The sequence below is a fragment of the Buteo buteo genome, chromosome 9, assembly GCF_964188355.1.
Source record: "Buteo buteo chromosome 9, bButBut1.hap1.1, whole genome shotgun sequence".
In the NCBI taxonomy this organism is placed as follows: Eukaryota; Metazoa; Chordata; class Aves; order Accipitriformes; family Accipitridae; genus Buteo; species Buteo buteo.
This window is the reverse complement of record NC_134179.1, coordinates 46,570,036-46,594,330: the sequence shown is the minus strand read 5'-3', so window position 1 is coordinate 46,594,330 and position 24,295 is coordinate 46,570,036. Positions and strand designations below refer to the sequence as shown.

General features: G+C 43.3%; 1 protein-coding gene across 7 annotated transcripts; it reads right to left on the bottom strand.

Moving 5' to 3' along the window:
• Positions 1 to 1,681: 1,681 nt before the first annotated feature.
• On the bottom strand, positions 1,682 to 24,234 carry DHX8 (DEAH-box helicase 8). 7 transcript variants are annotated; one of them, XR_012651754.1, is made up of 25 exons: positions 21,526 to 21,664; positions 20,999 to 21,084; positions 20,323 to 20,395; positions 19,806 to 19,891; positions 19,063 to 19,172; positions 18,643 to 18,954; positions 18,195 to 18,339; positions 17,433 to 17,636; positions 16,787 to 16,874; positions 16,357 to 16,454; positions 15,659 to 15,806; positions 15,094 to 15,275; positions 14,480 to 14,674; positions 14,091 to 14,276; positions 13,377 to 13,587; positions 12,863 to 13,044; positions 11,958 to 12,098; positions 11,500 to 11,655; positions 10,509 to 10,646; positions 9,953 to 10,081; positions 8,698 to 8,894; positions 8,337 to 8,516; positions 7,232 to 7,787; positions 3,223 to 3,341; positions 1,690 to 2,552 (listed from the first exon to the last, which is right to left on the bottom strand). XR_012651754.1 is itself a non-coding variant. In XM_075036647.1 (23 exons), exons 1-23 carry the CDS (start codon positions 24,179 to 24,181, stop codon positions 7,568 to 7,570), a joined length of 3,504 nt encoding a protein of 1,167 aa, XP_074892748.1. In that variant the 5' UTR covers positions 24,182 to 24,234; the 3' UTR covers positions 1,682 to 7,567. The 7 variants fall into 7 exon arrangements, 4 of the variants coding, with proteins under 4 accessions (XP_074892748.1, XP_074892747.1, XP_074892749.1 ...); XR_012651752.1 differs by having other exon boundaries at positions 1,683 to 2,552; positions 3,223 to 7,787; XR_012651753.1 differs by having other exon boundaries at positions 1,688 to 3,341.
• Positions 24,235 to 24,295: the final 61 nt, after the last annotated feature.

Sequence of the window (24,295 nt, the reverse complement as noted above, 5' to 3'; positions counted from 1 at the left end):
AGACAGGCTGCCATTTCACCAGGGACTGCAGGGGCATCCCCTGCTTCTTCACTGGCCTTGCTGTCTGCACAGGGGTTTCTCTCACATCCCACTCCCCTCCCCTGCTACAGGTGTCCCCTCTTAAATACATTCTCCCAGAGGCACTACCACTGTTGCTGATGGGCTCAGCCTTGGCCAGAGGCAGGTGCAAATTAGAGCCTGGGAAGCTTCTAGCAGCTTCTCACAAGAGCCACCCCTGCAGCCCCTCCCCACTACCCAAACCCTGCCACACAACCCCAAAACAGTCTTAGGAAGAACTTGTGCTTGCTCTGCTCAGCATTCAGGCTTGAGGATGAGGTGACTCCGACAGGAGCAGTGTGTCATTTAAACCATTAAGCCAGCCACAGGGGAGGTAGGTAACTCCAAGGGCAATAACATCATGACATTTCACTCCTTGTAATGTTTTCTGGAGGTATAACACTCCCAAGGACACTGGCATTAGTTTTGTTGATACGCTCAGAAGAGTCATTCCAATAAATGAATTGGCCCTAAATGACACCTGTACACATCTCCCCATCCTCCTCTGCATTTGAATCACAGCAAGATTGTAGTCTACCACAAGGCTGGAAACCATTTTGCACAATGAATATTGATCTCTTTATGCCTTGACAACTGACACGTTGATGAGACGGCAGAGGGGGACGCGCTCATCAGCATGCTGAACACAGAGGCAGAGAAGAGCAAAGCTAAATGCAGTGGAGGCCTCAGCCAGTTTGGCCTCAGCAGGAGATGACCAGTCAGTCAACCCTGAGGGCAGCATTTACTGCCCCAGAGCAGGATTCACCCCTCAGCCTCGCAAGGAGACCACATTCCCCTCCCTGCCTCCTGCAGCCAGGGAGGGCAGCCATGCACAGCCCTCCTCTGCAGCCGACCTTCTGTTCTTTCTGAAGAATGTGTCGACAGATACCAGCTTATGTAGTTGTAAATTCCTTAAAGGCCTTCCTGTGTCTGGTCTCTGAAGAAAGAGTAGCTGAACAAACATATTCCTTTGCACCGCATAGAGTCACTGCTTAGTCAGGGCCTCTGCTTAGGAGATTAATAACCATTCTCTCGGCCATTATGGAGCTATGGGCAGGTATCAGGTGAGAAAGCAAAGGAGTAGAAAGGGAGGTATCTCAGGGGAGCTTATTAGCTGAAATAGCTAATGGGACCTGAAGTGCCTCTGAGGTTCTTGCTGAGCTGCTGCTTTGTGGCACCTGTTTCCATTTCCCTGAATTATTTTCAAGTGTGTTTTGGAGGCACTACCATTGCTGTCCTTTTTTGCTTTGATTCTGTGAGACAGAAACACAGATCCCACCTCAGCCAGGGTTACCCACGTCCCACTGGCTGATACTGCATCTACTAAACTGACTTCCACCTATCTGAAGATTTCCACATAATTAAAGAATCCCAATACAAATGAACTAAACCCCATGAAGGGGAAGAGTTATTGAAGGAAAAAATGCTTTTAAACAGTCCAGCAGATAATGGTGTTTTAAAAGCCCTTGCAAGAACACATAGCAATTATGGAATCTGCCTACTTTTGTTAAGAGAAACATAGCAAGAAATCAACACAGCAAACTGCACTAACATCTCAGCAGAAGCTGAGGAGTGCCTATTCTGACCATTTATGTCTGTAGGGACCAAGAGACCTCACCAGCCTGTAGAGTCTGATTCAAAGAAATTAACTCAATAGTTTGATTAACTATTAAGTAGGTATTCTTTATTGGCAGCGCTGGATGCACGGGGGATCGCTCCACCTATCGTGCTCACCGTCGGGTCTATTTTTGCAGGTTAAGTACATGTTCTACATACATATTCACTAAATTTCTGAGAAATGTTATACATATTCATTAGTTTCCCGGGAAACTATTAGCATATGCAAATGTCCTTTACGCAGGTGCATTGAAGGTCTCTGGTGGTCTTCAGGAGTCCTCCGATGGTCTTTCATAGTCTTCCTCACTTGTCCACTATTTGACCCTCCTCAGGTGATTCTGCGCAGTATGGTCTTTTACATGTTTTGATACATCAGTGCTTGTTAGTGCTCTTATTATCTAAGTTTTCATTAGTGCTTAGAACCATATGGTTAGTTTAAGCTAAATTATCTACAAGGATGAGAACAAAGGCAGGAGTTCTTATCTTTTCTGGCCCTATTTATTCAAGCAAGGCCTCTACTTGTGCCTTCTCAACAAGAACATAAATTCATCAAACATTTAATTAAGTTTTGTGATCGCTCATGGTTCCTTCTTGTTCCATCACTCCCAAGTACCAGTCTCTGACAGGCTTAATCCTTGACAAACACCAGTCTTTGGTATGTAAAGTTACAGAGAGACAATCATTAAGCAATTAGCAGTTCATTCTCTATATCAAGTCCCTGGGAGGTCTCCCAGGTGCTGGTTCTGGAGCGGTTTCCTCAGGGTCTGTTCCTAGAGCAAGAGGTCAGTCCACTCTCCCTTACCAAGTCGGGGTCCATGCCAGCTGGAGACTGCTTCACCCCAGCTTGCCCTGACACCATCCACCACCTCGGCCCAGCCCTGTGACAGGGAGAACAGTGGTAGTGAGGTGCCTTTGGCTGCTCCAGCTCAACACCGGCACTTTTAGCTGAACGTCACCCCCACTTCTTAACACACAACAAATACAGTCCCGCGTGCCTTACACTCCGTGTGTCCTTTCATAGACCATATGCTTGTGTTTGCAAGTAGCAAGGGCTCAGGAACTGGTGGGGCCTGGGGAAGCACCCAGACTGGAGGCTTGATGCTGCAACAGAACAGGCTCTGCACACTGCAGCAGGAGACAGCCCAGCCACACTGCTTTGGCACTGTGCACTAATCCAATGCCAGTCAATGATACCCTGAGGCAGGGCATATTCTACCCTGACTGCCCCCAAATCCTAAGGCTAATTAAACACAGAAAAGACCCTAGACACCCAACAACCCCCGAGATAAGACACATAGACAACAGCCTCCAACCAATTCCCCTCTCAGAGTGCAAGGGCTGGGAACTCTGCTTTCTATGCTGGCAGCAGCCACCTGTGTGCCCCCAAGGCACTGATCAACAGCTGTGTCACCCAGCAGGTCCTCATCCCTTCACTGGCTCTGTTCAATTCAACTGTGCAAATGACTGCTCCTTAACTCTGCTATACAAGAGCTTGCTTGCAACACAGCATGTGGCCTTAGCACACAGCTTTCTTGGAGGGCAGGCTACCTGCAGTCCTGTGGTTGGTGACAGTGGGTGTTTTCCTGAACACCTTAAATCCTGGATGCAAAAGTGGACAGGGAATTCCTGCTGATCCTGCCTTCAAAGCGAGGCTGAAAGCTTCATGTCTGTAGAGGAGAGTTCGAACATGAGTGCAGACCAGAGGGTGGGGGAGAGAAACACAACATTCAAATTACTCAAGTAAAAAACAGATCCACCTCAGGGCTATGAGTCCACCTCAGCTTTCCAGGGAGCCAGGCTTATGTGTAGGGGGATAGGGCAGAGCAGAAGCTTCTACAACATGCATCTTTAAGTCCTAAGTGGACATGGTGAAGAACTAACGAAAGGCAAGAGAGGCATAAGAATGTATAAGGCTTCTCCCCACACCTCTGATAGATTTTCTTCAAGTTTAGGAAACAAAATCTAACACTGGATTTCCATCAACAGGCTTTTCAGATGCTCTCTGTGGCAGACCTAAATGGTAGAAACTAACATTCACATTCCAAAATAGCCAGGATCTGCCACTGACTAAGTATGATCCAGTTCACTTCTGCCTCCTTGCCTTTCTTCCAGTAGAAGTGAGCTAATATTGAACTCAAATAGACTTTTCTACACTCAACAAAAAAACCACTGCTTTCAGTGTAGCTTGCAAAGCAGAGCTGTGTTTGGACCGACCCACAGGCCTACCAGCTACAAGAACTACAAGATCATTTTTGAGCCAAATAAACCAGCATATCCAGATCAGTGCAGCCCCACTTCTCCACCTCCAGTGTATGGACAGACCAGCCAGAGGATTTATGTAGGTTACAGAACATACACATACAAAACACATTTGCTAAAATCAGATACTCACTCACTGTATTCCCAGCTGGCTTGAAAGAACAATACATTTCATAAATGAAAAATTCCATGAAACTGCTAATGGGTCAGTATCACAGCCTTCTGCAATTGTCACAGAAATCTCATGAAAACTGAATTACTAAAAAACAAAACCCCCATTGTGTAAGTAGCACATTGCTGTCACACTGGCTCTGGTAACAAGCCCATTAATGAGGTTAAGGTAGTTACTATAACAGATGGAGCATGTGTGGGGCTGGCTGTAAAAATCATATTTATCTTTCTTGCATTAAGGGCAAAAGGTTGGTTTTGCATGTGTGTGTGCATGTACACATGAATGTGTGAGTTATTCTTTTGCTGTGAATCCTTTGCTTATGATAATCAGCTAACATGTGGAAATTGGCCTATATGGCACATACTGCTGGAGTTTGAGACAAAGGATTGTTTGCTCCATCCAGACAGAAAGATTTGTATCTCAACAAGCAGAATGAGGTCCCCAGCTAGGCGAGGGACACCACATCAAACTCTAGGGAACCAGAGGGGGGACAGGAACCAGCAATGCTTAGTCCATGCTACTTGCATTAAATGTTCCACAAGCCACAATGCTGTTGAGGAGTAGAGAGGTTCACAGATGGCTTGGAATTCATCAGAGGAACCATTCAGCATTTCACATAGCTCCTTGGTCTTCCAGGAGGGGGGGGGGGGGGGGGAAGCAACCATAGCTTGAGCCTTCATCTATACCCCTTCCACCTGCCCAAAGGCTGGTGCCATTCTGCCAATATCTTGTGGGAATGGCATTCATTATGATCCTTCAATTTACTCTTGCTTGCTTAGTTATTCTTACACTGTTTGTATCCGTTTTTCCCCTCTGTTCACTTGTAGCTAACTACTGTTAGTTTGTTCTCTGCCAGCAGGTATAAGAATAACCCCAGTGCTTTGGCAGCCTAAGCTTTCCCCCTTAATTACAGCTGAAGCCTCTTTTCAACACCTTAACCAAATATTACTGGAAGCAAGGAACCACCTAAGTCTGAGAGAGGGCCTTTCAGTGGCTGTATTTGCTCCTGTTGCTGGCAGTAGTGACACTGGAGATAGGGCAAGCACATCTGTCTCCTCCTGGCATGTTTATAGAAACTTCCACTCCACACTAGCACAGTGTGCAGCATAAGACCTGCTAAAGGTAAGGAGGCTATTTATTGCTGACAAAGGGACACATGCAAAGATTGCACACACACATACATACTTATATTACTCAGGGAATTTTTAGCAGTTATGCTAAACACCTCCAAAAACATTCTAGACTAGACACACTGCCTCTGCTGGCAGAATTTTTGCCTTTAGGTAAGAAATCTGTGTTACCAGTCCTAGTGCATTAACTGAGTACAGTCAAAATGAACCAGAAGATCTAGGATTTATACCATTTAAAATAATGCAGTTCATTAGACAGAGGCAGGTTGACAAGTGCTTGCACAACCACCTCACACAGGAGAGCTCAAAGAACACTTTCCCCAGCAAGGGGCTAAAATACATACTCAGTTATGTAAGTACTGCCAGAATAAAGCATTAAGTCTGTGGTTTTATCCTAGGACCAGGCAGCTTATTTTCAGGGTTTTTTTTACACAAGATAAACCAACTAAAAATCACATAAGCAGTAGAAGACATTAGGATGTTACACTCAGAAACCTCAGGGTGGTAACAGGTTGATAAAACTTGCTTTAAAAAAAACATGTAAGCGGTTCAAGTTTGTATGCCAGCATTCCAGTTTCACAGGCTAGTTTTGGATGTGGGGTATTGCCAAAGAAAGCAGCTGAGGTCAATGTGGAAAAGTTTCTGTAAATGAACTAAAGGATATTACTGAAAAAATTACACCAAGGAAAGAAATAACACACACAAAACAGATGACAGTTGTTCACTTAAAAACCAAAACAAATCCTCTCTGTTGATGCATTTTCCCCTACCATAAGTCAGAAAGAGGCTACCCTGGAGAAGCAAATACAAAATTAATTTGGAACAGAAATACCTCAAAGTATGCTGTACAACTGGGACTTCCACTGTGTACATTTTCTCTTTTACATTTTTCATGTGACTTTTGAAAGTCAAGTGCAAATTTTTCATAGAAAAACAGTAACAGATGCAGCTGCAGAGTTTGTGGAAAGAAAATACGCTTGGAAGAGCATTCAGTAGGACAACCTTCTCTGCCTAATGCCATAATGAAAAGAGCCTCCAAACTTACGAACTTTCTAATTCTATTTAACTTTATGAAGATGTAACACTATGGGAAAGCTCAGGGCATTTATACAACATAATAAAACAGTATATACAACATCACTGCCCACCTTTGTACAGAGATACAGATTTCCAATATAGCTACTTTTCAGTGTGAAACTTTCTTCAAATTCACTGAATGTAAACCAACCAGCCAACTTCATTCTACTCCCTTCAACAATAATTTTAGCAGATGTCCCAGCTTTGGGGAAAAAAAAAAAAAATTGGGTATCTGCAGCTATGGAGTCAAATAAGTTTCATCTGTTTCCAACAGAAAAAATAATTTACAGATAGCTTCAGCATGACATAGCACACACTGGATAGCCAATTTCTTTTTAAACGAGGAACTGTTACACAATGTTTTACAGACATTTTAGCTGTAAAAGCACATTCTATTAAAAAAACCCAACAGTTGTGATGTCACCAAACATTGTAAGTGGAAATAAAACACATGACACATTGTATAGAAAGTCTAAACATCTGTAACCACTTATGTTCACAGACAGAGCCGTGCTACAGAGTGGATGTGGTTAATTACTGTTTGATATACTAGCCTTCAGCACACAGGAGACGGTGATGAAGGATAAGACTTGCAGCCTGACCTGTGCCGTTGTCCAAGTAAAACTGACATTCTAGCTGGGTTTCAAGGGATCTTTCCTGCCTTATCCCAAAGCCACAGATACTAAATATCTCACCACAGGCGGCTTGCATAAAAGACAAATAGTTACACTGAACAGGAAAATGCATAAAATAGGAAAAAATGGAGAACAAGCAGCTTCCAAAAAACAGCCACTGTCCAAGAGCATAACTAGAAATAAATCCCTTTTAGCAGGGTAAAGAAACAAACTATTCCAGCCTCTATTTGTCTGGTCATTCAGAACACAGTTAGGTTGGTGAAGAACTACTTTTTAATCATTACCTTTTTGTTGTTGTTCAGCTCAGTGCCCAGATTTCCGAGTTTTAGGTTTTGTCTCTTAAGAGCGGAATGACTAAAGAAGTGCTTCAAGAACCGTTTCTAAAATGATGTAACACGCTGAGGAGACCCAGGACATTTGTCATGCAGCTGTGGAGTCTGAGGGGCAGCTGACATGAGCACACATCGCCCCCTTGTGCTTTTGCTCTGAAAATACTTACTTTCTGTTCATTTTGTAGGTAAGCTTTAATTGAATGTCCTTTTTTTCAGGACAGTTGAAACAGTGCAAAAATCACAGTCCCACAAATATAAACCCAATAAGAGTCCAGGAGGAAACAAGGCTCATCGCCGTCTGAATGCACGTGATATCCTCCAAGCATTGGGCTCCTCATAGCGATTGTACAGGGGTTCCAGTCGCTGCTGCTTTTTCTGTTTGCTGAGCTTGGTTGGATCAGAAACCTTGAAGAAAGCTGGTGCAAACTCCACCAGCCAGCGAGGATCAATAGTCGTCACTTCACGCATATATTCCTTGGTGGTTAGCACCAGTTCGTGATATACCACCCTGTAAAAAGGGACAGCAACTCTGGAAATCAGTTTTTCCAAACAAGAAGAGAGAAGGCAAGGGGCTGGAGTATCTAAGCTTGCCCCTTTACCTCTGTTTTACCCTCCCTCAGCATAAGGGTCCTTATAAGCTCCAACACAGGCTCCAAAAGAACCATCCAGAAGAGCTACCTTCTTTTTCCTCTCCTATATCACAACTACTCTTCAGCATAGAACTACTTCATTCCATTTAAAACAATTCTCTCTCTCCTCACTCTGACCCTCTCCCTCAATGCTCAGTGTTTTAAACTCACTTCCACAATACAGAAACACAGAACTGCAGGCTTCAGGCCTGCCCTTGGCTCAAAAAGTCAGTCTCATCTCTGCACAGGCACTAATTCTAGCAGCAGGAAAAGCCAAAAGCAGACTTGAAACTTTTCTCACTCTGCTCATTGGTGAGAAATCAGCAGCCTATACTTTGATCTGTACTCCACAAATCATGCACACCACAACCTTTTCAGTTACACAGTCTGAACTGAAATAGAAAATTACAGGATGCTGCCTTCCTTACCATTCTGGCTGCCTGTTGAAGAGAGCACTCGATGGGTGGATATAGACTACTTGTTGATCAATGAGTGTCCGATAACCTTCCTGGGGATCCTTCTTTGCTGCATTTCGGAAGAAGCCACTACAGATGGCCTTCTGGACTCGAACTGTTGCCTTCCCACAGGATACCACATCCAGCTTGTGCCTGACAGACAAGAGTTAGAGAGGAGGGGGGGAAGGAAAAAAAAAAAAAAAAAAAAAAAAAAAAAGAGTTCTCCAGATTTGGGTGCAGCTACCAACATCAGATTAGCAAATTTTGTTTCGCTACTATAGTGCAAGAACACTAAGAAAACAAAGTCACTACTTGTCCTTCTCGACATGCTCACCTGTCCATAATGCCCAACATCTGCTTGCGGATGTCCTGTGCCCTGCGTAAGGACCGGGCCTGGATAAAATTTTCATAGCACCAGGGATTTGAAAACTTATTATTCTTCCAGGAATTGTACACAGCCAGCAGAGTGAGGTGGTCACCTTCTGTCTGATGGAATTTGGCTTTCTTTTGGTCAGCAAGTGCTTGTTTATCCTAACACATAAAATATGTATCAATCAGGTATCTACATTGCAGAGACAATCCTTGTGCAATGTGAAGGACATGGGCTCCTTGTCATTCATACCATGACTTTTTAAGTCTACCAAGGTAAGACTGAGAAGACAACACATAATTTTCAGTGGTGAGTGACTAAGGACCAAGTGATGAAAATCCAAAAGGTCACTGGGACCGCTCTCACTAAGCCAAAACTATGCCTGTATGAAAGGAAAGCCTAGAACTGTTTTCACCAACGAGAGATCTCATGTAGACTCTCCTAAAGACTCTCCCATGGGTGACAAGGACCTGACTGAAGAATTATTTTTTTTTCCAAACTGATAATTTTATTCAATTTCAGTCCTATTTTTGAAAGGACACTTGAAAGTAAATGGCTTATTTATACGGTAGGCAGTATATGCATGCACTGAACTAGCAAGCTTTTCATTGTTCTAGAAGCAACCTCGATCACTCATCAACAAAGTTGCTGAAGCAGTAGCTTTGACCCTGCTGACCTACCCACTTCTCCAACCTGCAGATAAAACATGAATCAAACACTGTGGCTACATAGATCAAAACTGAAGTTAACAGACTAAACTGCAGCAGGCCATCATAATGAAGAAACAATGGATTCAAGAAGAGTCATCTGCTGTTGAGGAATCCTACCACAGCATAGTCTGTTGCTTGCTGACTTAAAAAAAATCAGCACATGATAGGATTGCCATGAAGAAATACATTCTGCGTATCTGAAAATGACAAAGGCATTCTGAACTCCAGAGCTGGGACTGACTTGGTTTAGGGTTGTATGTGTTTACCGGGAAATGCAAAAAGGAATGCGAGACCTCTAACTTCCATCTTCCCATCTGCAAAGAAACTACCAACATCCACAGCTACAGGGTGTTTAACCAAAAGGTACATCAGAAACGTAATGTATGAGTGAACAGCCTTAACCAAGCTACAGGTTTATTTTGGCAAAATATGCTCACTCTCTAACACCTGAGGCAGGCACACAAAACCATCATAACCGTAACACTGTTGCTCTTGGCTGCATTCCTTACCTTTGGCCTGTAGAACACATTCTGTACAGAAAGCATGGAGACTATTGTCAACATTTCCTCACTGCATCCCAGATGTACAGACATGATCAACATCTTACACAACATAGGCTCCAAGGGGAATTCTGCCATCTGCAAGAAACCTGTTTCAGGGTACCTGCAACATCTTGGAAAAATCTTGAGTTCTCGCATGCAAAAGAGAGCAATGTCCTTTCTTCTGTGCTTCCTTTCCAAATCAGTGTGCTTTACCCAGAATAACTTTGCTCAACATGAAGCAAATTATTTGTCTATATTCACTATCACAAGAATATCCCAATACTTACAGGAAATTTTTAGACATTAACAGAAGTAACCCTATGAATAAGGAGAAAAATAGCTGCTTCTTAAAAAAGCAGAAGGTATGTAACTATGGTAAGTGAAAAAGCTACCAATAAAACACAAGAGAATAATAGGAAGAGGAAACCAACAGTGTTAGGCAAGTCCTTGTACAACTACTCTCATGTCACCCCCTAAGTATTTGCAACCCAGCCACTGCTAAGAAGTATTCTATTTTGCCTACCCTGCGCCCAAGTCGAGTGAGCAGTCCCTCATCATCCAGAGCTCCCAGGGTGTACAGCTGCTCCATGGCAGTTATGAGAGTTTCCATTGGAGGAGCATCCATAAAGTCAAAGGAGAGCAAATCATTGATGCCCATAGCCTGAACAGAGGGAGTGGAAAAAAACAAAGTTAAAACACTGCAAAGGAAAACACCAAATTCCAGTCAGAGATATATAACCATCAAACAATGCGGCACTACAGAACTTTAAGCAACCCTAGCCTCATGTCCTTATCCTGACTGTAACCACAGTCACAAATACATGGCTCTATTTCTACACTTGAGATAATCCACACTGACCCATGTCTTTCACCCACCATTCAGTTTTCCAGTCTGTTTTCTTTGGTACTGTTCCATATATCTCTCAAGCAAGATGATTCAATCAAGGAGACACATAGGCTCAATGCTGGTTTTGAGGACTTCCTGCCTTGTAAACCAGTGTGGCTTGACAGCTCCAATGGATACTAAACATGTCTGTAACCTTCCCCTTATTATCAGAAAGGAGGAAAAGCAGCAGCTTCCCCAGCTGCTACGTACTGAGTTAGACCCAGTTTGCGGACTCCCAGAGGAATGGTACACACTTAGATGCATGTGTTTGGAGATCAAAAATCACTCTAAAATCGTGTGCCTTATGTGTTAACAACAGAGGTGTACTTTACATAGGAAAGGTGTACTGCCCGTAAGATTCCTGTTTCTCAAACCTGCAACTAACTGTTCTGTGCAGCTGAGACTTGTAATTTAGGTGGATATTCAACATTATAACCCTCAACAGAAAAATACAGGAGCAAGCTCAGTGCCTGAGAATTGCATTTGATGCAGTCTCCATTCCAAAATACCTCTGTTCACTAGAAGGATCTGAAATTGCAGAAGTACTTCATGAGGCTCAAAGGCAGAGATTCATTTATTGAAATACTTATGATCACGTTGGCTTGCTACAAGTTGGTGAAATACCCACCTTCAGGGAAAGTACTGTACTGGCCAAATTTGTTCTCTGGATTTCAGGCACATTGGTGGTTAGCATTTCATCTCGATAAGCACGCTCTGTATACAACCTATAGCATTTTCCTGGTCCTGTTCTCCCAGCCCTTCCTGCTCGCTGCTTTGCTTGAGCCTAAAGGTAACAAGGCATCTCAGTGAACAGGTGCAAACCGGCAGAGGAAAAAACCAAGTAAAATAAATTGATTAATTATTCACAATTTTACTAGTGTTAATAGAAAGAGATTTCCAGTACAACCCAGGAAAGTATATATTCCTTAGGCACAGCCTCAAGGATTCTCAGGGAGTCATCAAAAACGTGGTTTTATCATTGCCTCACTTTGCTACCATGTGCTTGGACACCACATCATCAAGATACACTTTACCAGGAAGAAAAAAAACAACCAACCAAACTAACAAAACCCACAGAATGCCTACTTGTGAAATTGGTGTAACAACCAGCTGGTCAATTCCAGTCTTGGAGTTATAAACCTTCTGCTTCACAAAGCCAGGATCAACTACATAATATATTCCATCAATAGTCAAAGATGTCTCAGCAATGTTAGTGGCGATGACAACCTGCAAACAACAGTTTGATTCAGTACCAGTTCTGTCTCTGGCTGCCAAGCCAACCATGCTGCTGAACTTGAACAATCCATTCTACATTATACGAGCAGTTTGTTATAAATGCAACTACTATCATTTAACATCAAAAGGAGAAATGTGTTCACAAAAGAACAGAAAGAATTGTTATCTACAGTCAAAGATGGACAGGTTTTAAGTATCTACACCTGTTTTAGATTTGGGCAATATGGGAGAAGAGCATGATAAAATCCGTAATTAAAAGCAAGTGAAAGATCATTTTAATTTTGTAAGCAGACTGCACTGACTTCAGGGAGAATTTTTGCCTATCACTCAAACACAGTCCATATTTAGAGAAGAACCTTCCAGAGATTATATCTCTAGATATTAGCTAGCTGTTTGGTAGGAAATTTACATTCATCCAACAGGAACCGCACTGAGATTTCATTAAAGTTAATATCCTTGAAAGGCAGCATTAAAAAACACACCAAGAGCATTCCACACAGAGGTTTGCTATACGACATGTTTTTATATACATTTTCAAAGGCTTAGGTAACATGTATAGGCATGGACGCAATCAAAAACATGCTCTAAGCTACATAAAAGCCACCTTTTCTCCAAAACTACATCATTTTATCTGAAGTTGTAACAGAATCAGAAGTGCTTAAAAAAAAAAAAAAAAAAAAAAGTAGTATGATTAGCAGTGTAATGCACCCCACTATTAAAATATATCAGCAGAAGTCACACTTAGCTGAAATTACCTTTCTGCTTCCTGGTGGGGCTGGGTCGAAGATCCTGGTTTGCATTTCACTGGGTAAAGCCGAATATACTGGTAGGATAATTAACTCTGGAACATCAGGTCCTAGAGATTTCATCCTCTCATAGAGGATTTCACAGGCAGTGTCAATCTCTTCCTGACCAGTTAGAAACACCAAAATGTCACCTACATGGGAAGTAAATTAAAACATCCCCAGAATCAATTCTGTTCAATACAGCTCCTGCATTACCACATTTCTATGCCTCAACCTTTTCCATTTAAAGCAGAGGAGCCCCAACTTTTGCTAGCTCCTGGGCAACAACTCTTAGCCAGAAGCAACATACTTCAGTCTTTCATCCAACTTTTTCAGCGTTTACTGTATTTGCAAACAACAGAGGACAGTGCTGAGAGCATTCTACTCATGTTACTAATACATGATCCATGACTTATATAAAGACCTTGCTCATAGGTATCAGAGTCCCTGAATCACCAATAACCCTAGACCATTCTCTACTCACCTGGTGGCTCTGTTAAGTGGATCTGCATTACTGTAATCAGACTGGCATCCAAATAATCTGTCTCCGGCTCTTTTGTGTACAGAATTTCTACTGGGTATGTTCTGCCAGGAATTGTGAAGATCGGAGCTTCGTAGAAATACTGAGAGAATTTCACAGCATCCAGTGTTGCTGATGTCACTATCAGCTTCATATCCTGCCGTTTCTGCACTGTCTATAGCAGGATAGAAAGTTCAAGTCATTTATTGCCTTTGGGACTATTAACATATGGCACTTGACTTAAATCAGAGAAATATGACCAGTAATATCAGGCGTTTTAATGTCTGTGTAGAGGGGCAGCTCATTCCAGTATCCAGAATTTCAAAAAATTGACCACTAAGGTCACACTTCAAACCTTTCTTAGCAGCACCTATCACAGAAAGCCTTTGTCAGAGAACGAAGAGCAAAGCAAGAACACTCCTCTGCTCATCCATCATTATAAGCATCCTGGACTGCCAATTCTCATTGTTTCTGATGAATTTTGCTTGCTTTGTCTTCACAGAGATGCTTATCTTAGGAAAAGTTGGGCTACAAACCCTTATGAGCATTTGCTTTGCTTAAGAAGAGACTCTTGGAGCACACGAATGAACTTGACTTTTGTGACCCTGCCTTTCCCCACGTGCTCCTACCCATAAGTAGCACACACACTGAAGTAATAAAAATCAAATGCTACATTACCTTCTTCAGGAGTCCAAAGAGCACATCTGTATGTATGGTCCTCTCATGGGCTTCATCCAGCATGATAATGGCATACTGGGTCAGATCAGGATCTATCAAGCACTCCCTCAGTAACATACCATCTGTCATGTATTTGATAACAGTTTCAGGGCTAGTGCAGTCTTCAAATCGAATGGTGTAGCCAACCTAGAAAGAAGAGTTGCACAGAAACTGAAGCTAGAGAATTAAGTTATAAGCACTATTAATTCCCAGTTTGATTATTCTGCAAGCTCATTTTACAGCCTACAAGGAAACAGACGCATGGATGCACAAGCAAACTAGCTCCAGTACTGATTTTTCCTACTTTTCCTCATGCTTATTTTGTCATGTTCGTCAGCATGGAAATTCACCTCTTGTCCCAAGCAGCAACCAAATTCCTCTGACACCCTCTTCGCAACAGACATTGCAGCCACTCTGCGAGGCTGAGTACATCCAATCTTTCCTCTTGACGTATACCCCGCCTCAGCCAGGTATTGGGTAATCTGTGTTGTTTTCCCAGATCCTGTCTCTCCAATAACAATCAGAATCTGGTTGTCATGCACAGCCTAGGAAAGATCATAATAGATACACTTGTCAAAATTTAAAAACAAAAAACAAACCAACCAACCAAACAAAATCAACATAGTATATCTAGGACTAGACTGAGCACCTACTGCTCCTGCTCCAGCTGGCCCAGACCAAAAATCATACAAGTGTTCTTACTGATCAAGTCAGCAAACTGCTTAACCATTTAGCTAACTCATCCCTTGGCAACATGATCCTATTTCAATTTTGACTTATTACAACAAATATCTGGAGCTTTATTAAAATATACAGATATATATAATCCTTTAAAATAATTATTCCAAATATATACAGTTCTGCACTTAAAATTATCAACTGGCTATTCACCTGTCAACAAGCTAAACCAAGAATATTTAAGTTATTGCTTGCTCAAACAAGAATGCCATTTCAAGAGTCTTACCTGTATCAGCTGCTCCTTCAGTCTGAAGATTGGGAGACTCTCTCTCTGCTCAATAATGGAAAGCTGGGTCTTCTTACCATAAGAAGCTTTGTTGCCACCAAATGCATGTTTCTTCCACTCTGGAATGTCATTGGGCATCATCCCAATACCTCGCATGTTTGCAGCTATTTGTCTTCCATCCACTGGAAAAGAAAACAATTTTACCATTACATTTAGGCTCACAGCACAGACCCTGATGATCCTGCTCCTATTGTTCCACCTTCTATGCTTGGGGTTTTAAGTATTTTTTTAAGTTCCTACATCTATACCCCCACTATTACATTAAGTTCAATGTAAAAAAATTGCTTCACCATCCATTGCACCTTTTAATGCATCCTTGACAGATCACAGGATATACCTGTGCATTTCCCTTGACATTCCTACTTCCACTTTAGTAGAAAGGCATTTCTTCTTTGCCTCGCTTTTAAAATGAGGCAGACAAACACAGTATCAAGACATTTCTCCCGGGTTGCTCAACTATAAAAAAAAAAAGGCACAGTTCACACTTAGATGTGTTCAGACACACCATCAGGGAGAGGATCCACCCAGTGTGTGTTGAGTCCCATAGGGATAGAATCCATCTCTGCTTCTCTCTGGGCTTGTTTAAGTTCTCGTCTTTCTTTAGCTAAAGCACTCTGCATCATTGCAGCCTGGGACAAGGAACCATCTGGATTCTGGAAAGCAAGAAAAAAGTTAAAGATTTCAAGCATTCCCAAGACTTCAACTTCAATTATCTCTGTCATCACTGGCCTTTAGAAGTGTCTTCTGAAGACGCTTTAAAAGATGTTAACTTCTTATCTATTTGACTTCCAGGATATTTCCATTAGCCCAGCCTCATGAACTTCCATGGTCATAACTAATATGGAGCATCCCTACACTGTCCAGTCAGAAGGATTATGGGCACAACTAATGAAAAACAAGCATTTCTGCACCACCTTCTACTTTCAAAAGGTAAGAAAAAGCAGAACAGAGGAAGTATGTTCTAACACGCTTATGTGAAATAGTTTTTGCTGCAGGCTGACGCGCATTTCAGTTCTATGATTCCGCTTCACTGTCACCAGTTAAGTAAGAATCCTGCTTTGTAAGTAAAGAAAGGAACTTCAGTTCAGTGGTAATGTTTTTCAGGGCTCTCAGTAATGTCCAGGTGGAAAACTGGTTATTAAATTCCCAAATAATTATTTAATTAAATCAAGTATATTGGTTTTAGTTCTGGAAATCTCTTACCTTTACTATTTTAATAGGACTCATATCCATGCTCTGTTTAGTATGACCTCGAAGGAACGGTGGCTCTTCTTCAACTAGCTCAATCTCAAGGTCCTCATCTAAATCCACAAGTGACAATTTTTATAGAAAAATTAAACATCTTTTTCAGGTACATAAAAGTGCCTTTTCAAACAGTGCTTCCTGTGCACTCTTGATTGTGATGTACTTATGAGTTTCAAAAGTGAAAACACAATAAGTAAAAAGAATGCACAGACAGGGTCCATCCAAATGTCACTAATCACAAGGCTAGAGCAACACTAGTTCCAAATGTTTAAGATGACAGCAAGTTGTGAGCTGCTTCACATCTACTTATATCATCATCTCTTTTTGAATCACAACATGTCCAGAAACACAAGGAATTTACAACAATAAGACTACTTGGAAATATTACCTTCTTCATCATCAACTTTAGGAAGAATGCCAGTCTCCTCATCAAAGTCAGGAAACTCTTCCTTGGAAAGCACATTAGCTGCAATCATCTGGGAAGAGAGTGAATACAACATGAGTTTGTCCCCATGAACAGAACAACTCGTGCCTACGAGGTCTCAGTTCTAATGCTATTGCCAGACACGAGGTCTCAGTTCTAATGCTACTACCAGACTTGTAAAACAGGAGCAAAGGAATGCTGTGATTTCAGAACAAAGGAATGGTCCTATATTCTGGCACATCTCTCCCCAAGTCATCCAGTCTCTGAGCAAATAGTCCTTTTGTTGTTCTGAATACCATCAGTGTCAGACAGCTGGCTTATACATGGCAGGAGTGCACTAATAAACAAATACCACTTAAGTGTCACTGGATAAAGATCATGATCCCCCACGTCAGCGACCTCTGGAGGTTACCTAGTCCAACCTCCTGCCCAAAGCAGGGCTAACTTCATAGCTAGAACTAAGCTAGAAGTCCCAAATCGCAAGAAGGCAGCAATTCAGAGGTAAGGAACAAGTTAAACAAACAAACAATCAAGGAGCTGTATTCTAGTTCACGAAACTCCCTAGCAATTTTACTGACTGACACCCTATTTACCTAAATACAAAACACACCTGTTTTATTTCCCATTTCTCTGGGTCTGAAATTCGGGTGAGGCGTTTCCGTTCAAGGCTATCATCCTCCACCTCTGGGGCATTCACCAGAGACAGGTGACTGGGTCTGTCCGGGTTTCTCATAGAGGTTTCTTCATTGGTTTCTCCAACCAGGTTTCTCCTCCGGTTTGGGTTCAAGTCTTCCCCAGTGTCTTGATCAACATCCTGCATTAGATTAATTAATCAATCAGCTCTACCTGTACTGCACATCTCCTTATCTATTAACACTGGTGCTTCCTCTAACACAAGAGAAAAAGCAGAGTATATTTCTCAGAGAAACGAGTGCCAACAACAGCCCATATGCAGAAAATGCTATTTTGCGTGTGTTTTTTTCAGCTGGTATTGTGAGGGAAGTACACCCCAAGGCCTGGAACACTCTACTCTGCCTTGGCAATGGCAGTGATTTCATTTAAAATGAAATGCTTCCCTTATACTGAAAAAGGAGGACAAACATAGCAACAGCTTGAGGTTTGCCTTGTCACTTAGCTAACATATCATGTCAAAAAATTGTTAGGAACATTACGTCAAAAACAAGAACCTACAGAAAATGAGTAAAAAGTAATAGGTCACAAATAAAAAAAACTGAGTTACTGTTCTGTAACTCCCACTTGAAGGGTTATGTATTAGTTTCCATCAGAAAGAGCAAAAAATAGCAGAGAGGCATAATCTTTAAAAATTTTGGTGCCACAAACTCTTATAAGCACTATAGGATGTCTTCCATACCTTCATGCTCAGGCTGGTTTTGGATCCAGTAAAGGATAACACTTTGACTTTTACTCTTTGTCCTTTGCTCACAACATCGGCAACATTGGCAACCCGTCCTTCTCTTCGAAGCTCTGAGATGTGGACTAAGCCCTCCCAACGCTTCCTGTACGTGAAACAATCAGAGGGGCATGAGATGTTGTACATTATTACTCCAACAGTTCTTCAGATCATTCAGAGTCTGGATTAAAATATTTTTTTTGTCAACTGATTGTTTGTGTACATTCATGAAGTCTTTTTTATATGGAGAACATTCTCTACTGTCGAATTCATTTTTCTGAAACAGACCTTAATTTTGGCATCAAAACCCAGGATACCTTATTGTAGCCTCATAACCTCTTTAAGATACTAGCAGAGAAGAGAAATCAGATGGAATAGTACCAGATTTATTGTGAACATCAGAAGGTACCTTAGTCCTTCCAGCTGCACAAAGCATCCAAATTGCATTATACTGGTGACTTTGCCATTGTAAATGTCTCCAATGGAAGGCTCCTCAGGTGGCGGACGGTCGATGTGCTTGTCTCTCCATCTCTCATTGCTCTTCTCGATGTACTTCTCTCGATCCTTACGGTCCCTACTGGGACTCTGACTCCTGCTCCTTGATCGGTATCTGGATTTTCCCCTGTTCTTATCCCGAGTCCTAGAACGAGACCTAGAGCGAGATCTGTGCCTTCGCTTCCTGTCCCTGCTACGACTTCGACTCTTCCTCTTTTTCTTCACCCTAACAAACAAACATTACATATTCGCAGTGAGATTGCACCTATGAACAGCGTAAGCAGGCAATACCAACTGCCAATACCCATCCCCCAAAGACATACTAGAAACCTACCGGTGGTCACTGCTCCTTTGCTTGCCTTGCCTGTCTGCACTAGGCATCAGAGCTTCAAGTTCTTTAAGTGCATCAGCTGCCACCTTCACGTCATCTTCATCCAGCATGTTCTGCAAGAACAGAGAATCATTCTGTAAGAAGGCTGATAAGAAGTCTGCCACAGAGAATTAATCTACAGAAAGGATAATCACATGCATCTCTATTTAGAAGGAATGTAAGATTAAAAAAAAAAAATATCAGATAGAATACGTGATACAGGAAAAAAAAAAAGTAAAAAGCTATCCCCCTATTTTGCCAAAACATTGAGACAATTCTGCTTTTATACAAGACAGCTTCATCTCAACACCTCAAATTATTACAGAAATATAAAATGCAAGTCCCTCATAGCATCTGAATGCCCAAAATTTGTATCTAGTTTGTAACCCTACTGCTTTAAACATTACGTGAGAAAGGCCAGGCTACAAATTTCACGTCACAAGACCCTCATCTTCCAGGTATTCTGCAAAACAGCATCAGCACAGCAATTGCTGTAACAGCTGTTCTTGATAACTACATGCAATAATACCAGCCTTCTGCCTTTTTTGCATTTCATTTCTCATAGTCCACTTTTATCTACACACTAGCAGGAGACACTCAAATTAACACAAAAAAACTTGAAACTAAACAAAACAAAAAAAACCCCAACAAACAAAAAAAAGATGTTTTCATCTACTCACAAAAGAAATCTGAAAATATGACCTTACCCTGATGTTGGGATTGTCTGGCCTGCAAAGAGCTGGAAACAATTCTTTCAACTTTTCCTTCTCCGATTTGGGTTTGACAACTGTCTCTGATTTTGAGATTTAAAACAAAAAACAGACAAAAACCTCCAAAACTTAGAAGAGCTAGAATGATTCACTGTTGATTTTTCTGTAATTGAATATAAAGTTTAACTTTCATCTGAGTGCAAAGGTTGATAGAGATTTTACAAAGATTCAATTCAAAGATTACAACGTTACCTTCCTACTATTAGTGAATCTGTGAAATACATAATACTGTAAATAGCGTACTCAGTACATTTTTAGTGCCTAAACAGCTTTGCTAATCTACCACTAACAACAGAGAGGCTCCCAGTACAACAATAAGATACGAAGTCTTGCCTTACAAGACTAGAACAGTAACTACATCAATCTCACCAAACACATTCAAAAACTACAAAAGACTAAGAGTTTTGCTTTTCTTTTTACACTGAAGCCGTAAGAGGGACAAGATTAGGCGTACCTTTGCTCGTAGATGGTTTTGGTGGAGGTCGCATTGTCTGTATGAGACGTAGTAAATTACTAATAAGCGAATCCTGAAAAATTTAATAAAATACTTCAGTCTAAGAAATTACTACAACACTGTTTTTCATTATTAGAAGGCACACATGAGGGTTGATTAGCAGGTCAAAAGAAGCCCAATTCTGAAGATGCAGGTTCATTTTTAGAAAGTATCACTGGACTTCACGTACATCCTAAAAACACATAATAAGTTGAATCTGAAAATGACTATGAGAATTTCATTTCTACTTGTTATTTTTAATCACCTATGTAATCAAACTACAGTTATTTCCGAGGAACTCACAAGCCCAGCATCTAAGTATCATATACAGACTTACGACAGCATTTGCCTTCAGGAAAAGTTGTTTCTTCCATATTTTACATGCTCAACAAGACAACAAGCATGCTGTTCAAGTCCTCAGAAGAACACTTCACAAAGACTACAAAAGTTTTTAAAAAAGGAGGGAGGGGGAGGCTTGGCTTGATGAGTCAGGAATACTCAAAAGCTAATCAGCGCATCGTTTTCCAATTGAAGAAAACCAATAATCACTCCTCACACCTGTCTCTTTAAAACAAGAAGCTCTACAAAATCTACCAGGACAAGAAGAACAAATAAATAACCTTCAGATCTCACTCACAGTGAACTCGGCGCCATTCTTTAGAAGAACTGCCTTAAACGTGTCAAACGTAGTATTTTTCTCAGCAAGACTTATCACAAACTCGGCTGCAAAGAAAGAGCAGAAAGTAAATCAGAACAAACAATTAAAAGGCAGTATAAGTACTTCGTATTTGGGCAAATACTGTTCTCCCGGCAACCTGCTCAGTCCATCTAGCTACAGAAAGGCTGTAACGCTGCTCGCAATAGCAGCAGCTTCCTTTCCAAGTCCTTTTGTAGAAGCCCCGATGGAAGTATTTTCCCACGCTCACGACAAGGTTTTTTGGAAGAAAAACCGCGGGGGTCTTCTGAATTCGAAAAGCTCCTTCGTCAAACGCGCCCCGGCCGGCAGAGAGGGCTACAACAGCCCTTCGCGTCGCTGCCGTCGGGCCCGTAACGCCGCAGGCGGGCTGCAGCGCCGCGGGCCGCGCTCGCCGCGGAGATCCCCAAAGGCAGCGCAGCCCTCGGGCGGGCCCGCCCCGCTGCCGGGCCGGGGCCCGCCGCGCTCACCCAGGTCCTTGTCGTTGATGCCCAGGTGGTTGTCCAGCTCAGTGCAGACCTTAGAGACCAGCGACAAATACTCGAGCTTCGCCAGCTCCTCCGCGGCCACCAGGTCCGCCATGATTCCTCCCTCAGCCACCGCACGGCCCCACCCCTCCCCACTTCCGCATCCGGGGCGCGACGGAAGCGGTGAGGTTGCCGCGGGCGGGTCGCGTCGGCACTGGTCGGCGGGAGGGCCCGAGGCGCTGGGGCCGCTCTGTGACACCAGCTCCGTGATCCGTGGCGGACGAGGGAGGCGGCGGGGCTGCGACCGGTCGGCGCTCTTGGCGGGGGGCGGCAGCCGGCCCCCCTCAGTGGGGAGACCGGCAGGGCAGCCGGGGAGAGCGGGCTGCAGCTCGGGCGGCTTTCCAGCTCGAACGTAGGGCGAGCTACTCCTTTTCTTCTACGGGGATGCTTGCATCCACGCGTGGCAGGCGCGGAGCGGGGCGCAGCCGTCCGGTTCGGCCGTGGGCAGCGGCCAGGGAAACGCTAGTCCCTGGTTTGAGCTCTGCCTCTTTCTTCACGTCTTCTCCCCGCGGGCTCCCGTCTGCCTCCATGCCCGCGTACCTGCTGCTGAACGAGCCGCTGTGCGCAGGCAAGTCAGCCATGGCTGGTTGCCCAGGGCCCTTTAGTTGCCAACAGATGGCAACAGCGCAAGTGGGTAACAGCAGTATAGAAGCACAGCTGGAAACTCCACGGCAGGGGAGAGAAGAGCATAGCAGAAATCAACAATTTGGCTATATTGGCTTTGTGTGGCAAGGTTGAGGGGGGGGGTTTACAGGGGTGGCTTCTGTGAGAAGCTGCTGGAACCTTCCCCTGTGTCTGACAGAGCCAATACCAGCCGGCTCTAAGATGGACCCGCCGCCGGCCAAGGCCAAGCCAATCAACAAGAGTGGTAGCGCCTCTGTGATAACATATTTAAGAAGGGGAAAAAAAAGGTTGCTGGGACACACAGAAACGGCAGCCAGAGAGAGGAGTGAGAACGTGTAAGAGAAACAACCCTGCAGACACCAAGGTCAGTGAAGAAGTAGGGGGAGGAGGTGCTCCAGGTGCCGGAGCAGAGATTCCCCTGCAGCCCATGGTGATGAAGACCATGGCGAGGCAGGCTGTCCGCCTGCAGTCCGGGGAGTACCCCAAGCCGGAGCAGGTGGGTGCCCGAAGGAGGCTGTGACCTCATGGGAAGCCCCCCCTGGTGCAGGCTCCTGGCAGGATCTGTGGAGAGAAGAGCCCATGGACCAGGTTTTCTGGCAGGACTTGCGACCCCATGGGACATGCAGCCCACAGGAACAACCCACATTGGAGAAATTCGTGGAGGATTGTCTCCTGTGGGAAGGACCCCACGCTGGAGCAGGGGAAGAGTGTGATGAGTCCTGCCCCTGAGGAAGATGAAGCAGCAGAAATAATGTGTGATGAACTGACCATAAACCCCATTCCCTGTCCCCCTGTGCTGCTGGCAGGGGTAGGTAGAGAATCCAGGAGTGAAGTTGTGCCTGGGAAGAAGGGAGGGGTGGAGGGAAGATGTTCTGAGATTTGGGTTTATTTCTCATTACCCTACTCTGGTTGATTGGTAATAAATTAATTTTCCCAATTTGAGTCTGTTTTGCCTGTGCCGGTAATAGGTGAGTGATCTCTCCTGTCCTTATCTCAACCCACAAGCCCTTTGATATATTTTCTCTCCCCTGTCCAGCTGAGGAGGGAGGGAGTGATAGAATGGCTTTGGTGGGCACCTGGCACTCAGCCAGGGTCAACACACCACATTGGCAAATACAAAAAGCACTGTAGAGAGGTGACAAGCAGGGAGGATTTCAGAACGGGACATGGAGCTTCTTCGTCCCAGCTTCAGGGAGGAAGCTGACTAGTTACCATTTTAGTGTGATCTCAATGGATACAGTGAGGAGCAACACTCTGCAACAGCTCTGTAAGAGGTGCTGGTTTAGGAAGCATATTCTGAAGACAGGATTAGAGACTTTCTTCATTAGTCTTCAACTAGTCGATGCTTTGGTTGTGTCCTTCAGTGGGACAGGTAGAGGAAAATGCTGAACTGCTGAGTAAAAACTTCAGTCCAGCAACTCACAGGCTCCTATTTTACCATCTAGAATGCATCAGGCAGCATCTAAACTAGAACCTAAGGAATAATGTTTAACACCTTTGTCATTTGGGGGATATAACTGCCAGCCCTGGGAGGAGAGAAGGCTGCTAAGGCTGTTCCTCCTGTAAAGTCTGTTGGGTAGTTTTGCAGCTTTAGAAAAAAAAACAACCAAACAAAAAAAACCCCCAAACCCACACACCAAACCACCACCCCCTAAACCCAGCTGTTTCCTGGTATTTGTAAACTAAGCTTTTTTTCCAGTCAGAGATGACCTCTCTCATGCTTGTTCAAGTCAAAAGCATTAAATGCCAAAGCATACAAGAAAACAATGCAACAAACAGCATGCACTCGTCACCAAACACCACTGGCGGGAAAGCAGCAATCTTTTTAGTTTGTGGTACAAAATGCATTTTCTTCTCACTGAAATGGACACTGTTAAGCAACAGCTAGTGGATGAGCTTGCTTTAAAAATACATATATGCAAAAATGCATATTCTCACCTGCTATAGTGGACAGCTTAAAACAGCAGTCACCCATGAGTCACTCTCACAAGGTGTTTTGGCATGACATGCAGTAGTTTTTCTTAAGACTCAAGAGATGGAGACATCAGTCCTGTTTCTTGCTCTTGTTGTGCAGGTTGTGCAAATGTCA

Coding starts and splice junctions, on each gene's coding strand:
- DHX8 (XM_075036646.1), bottom strand. CDS start 21,637: ATGGCGGACCTGGTGGCCGCGGAGGAGCTGGCGAAGCTCGAGTATTTG. Junction 20,396..20,998: donor AGAATGGCGCCGAGTTCACT/GTGAGTGAGATC, acceptor TAAATTTTTCAG/GATTCGCTTATTAGTAATTT. Junction 10,082..10,508: donor TCACTCGACTTGGGCGCAGG/GTAGGCAAAATA, acceptor GGTTTCTTGCAG/ATGGCAGAATTCCCCTTGGA.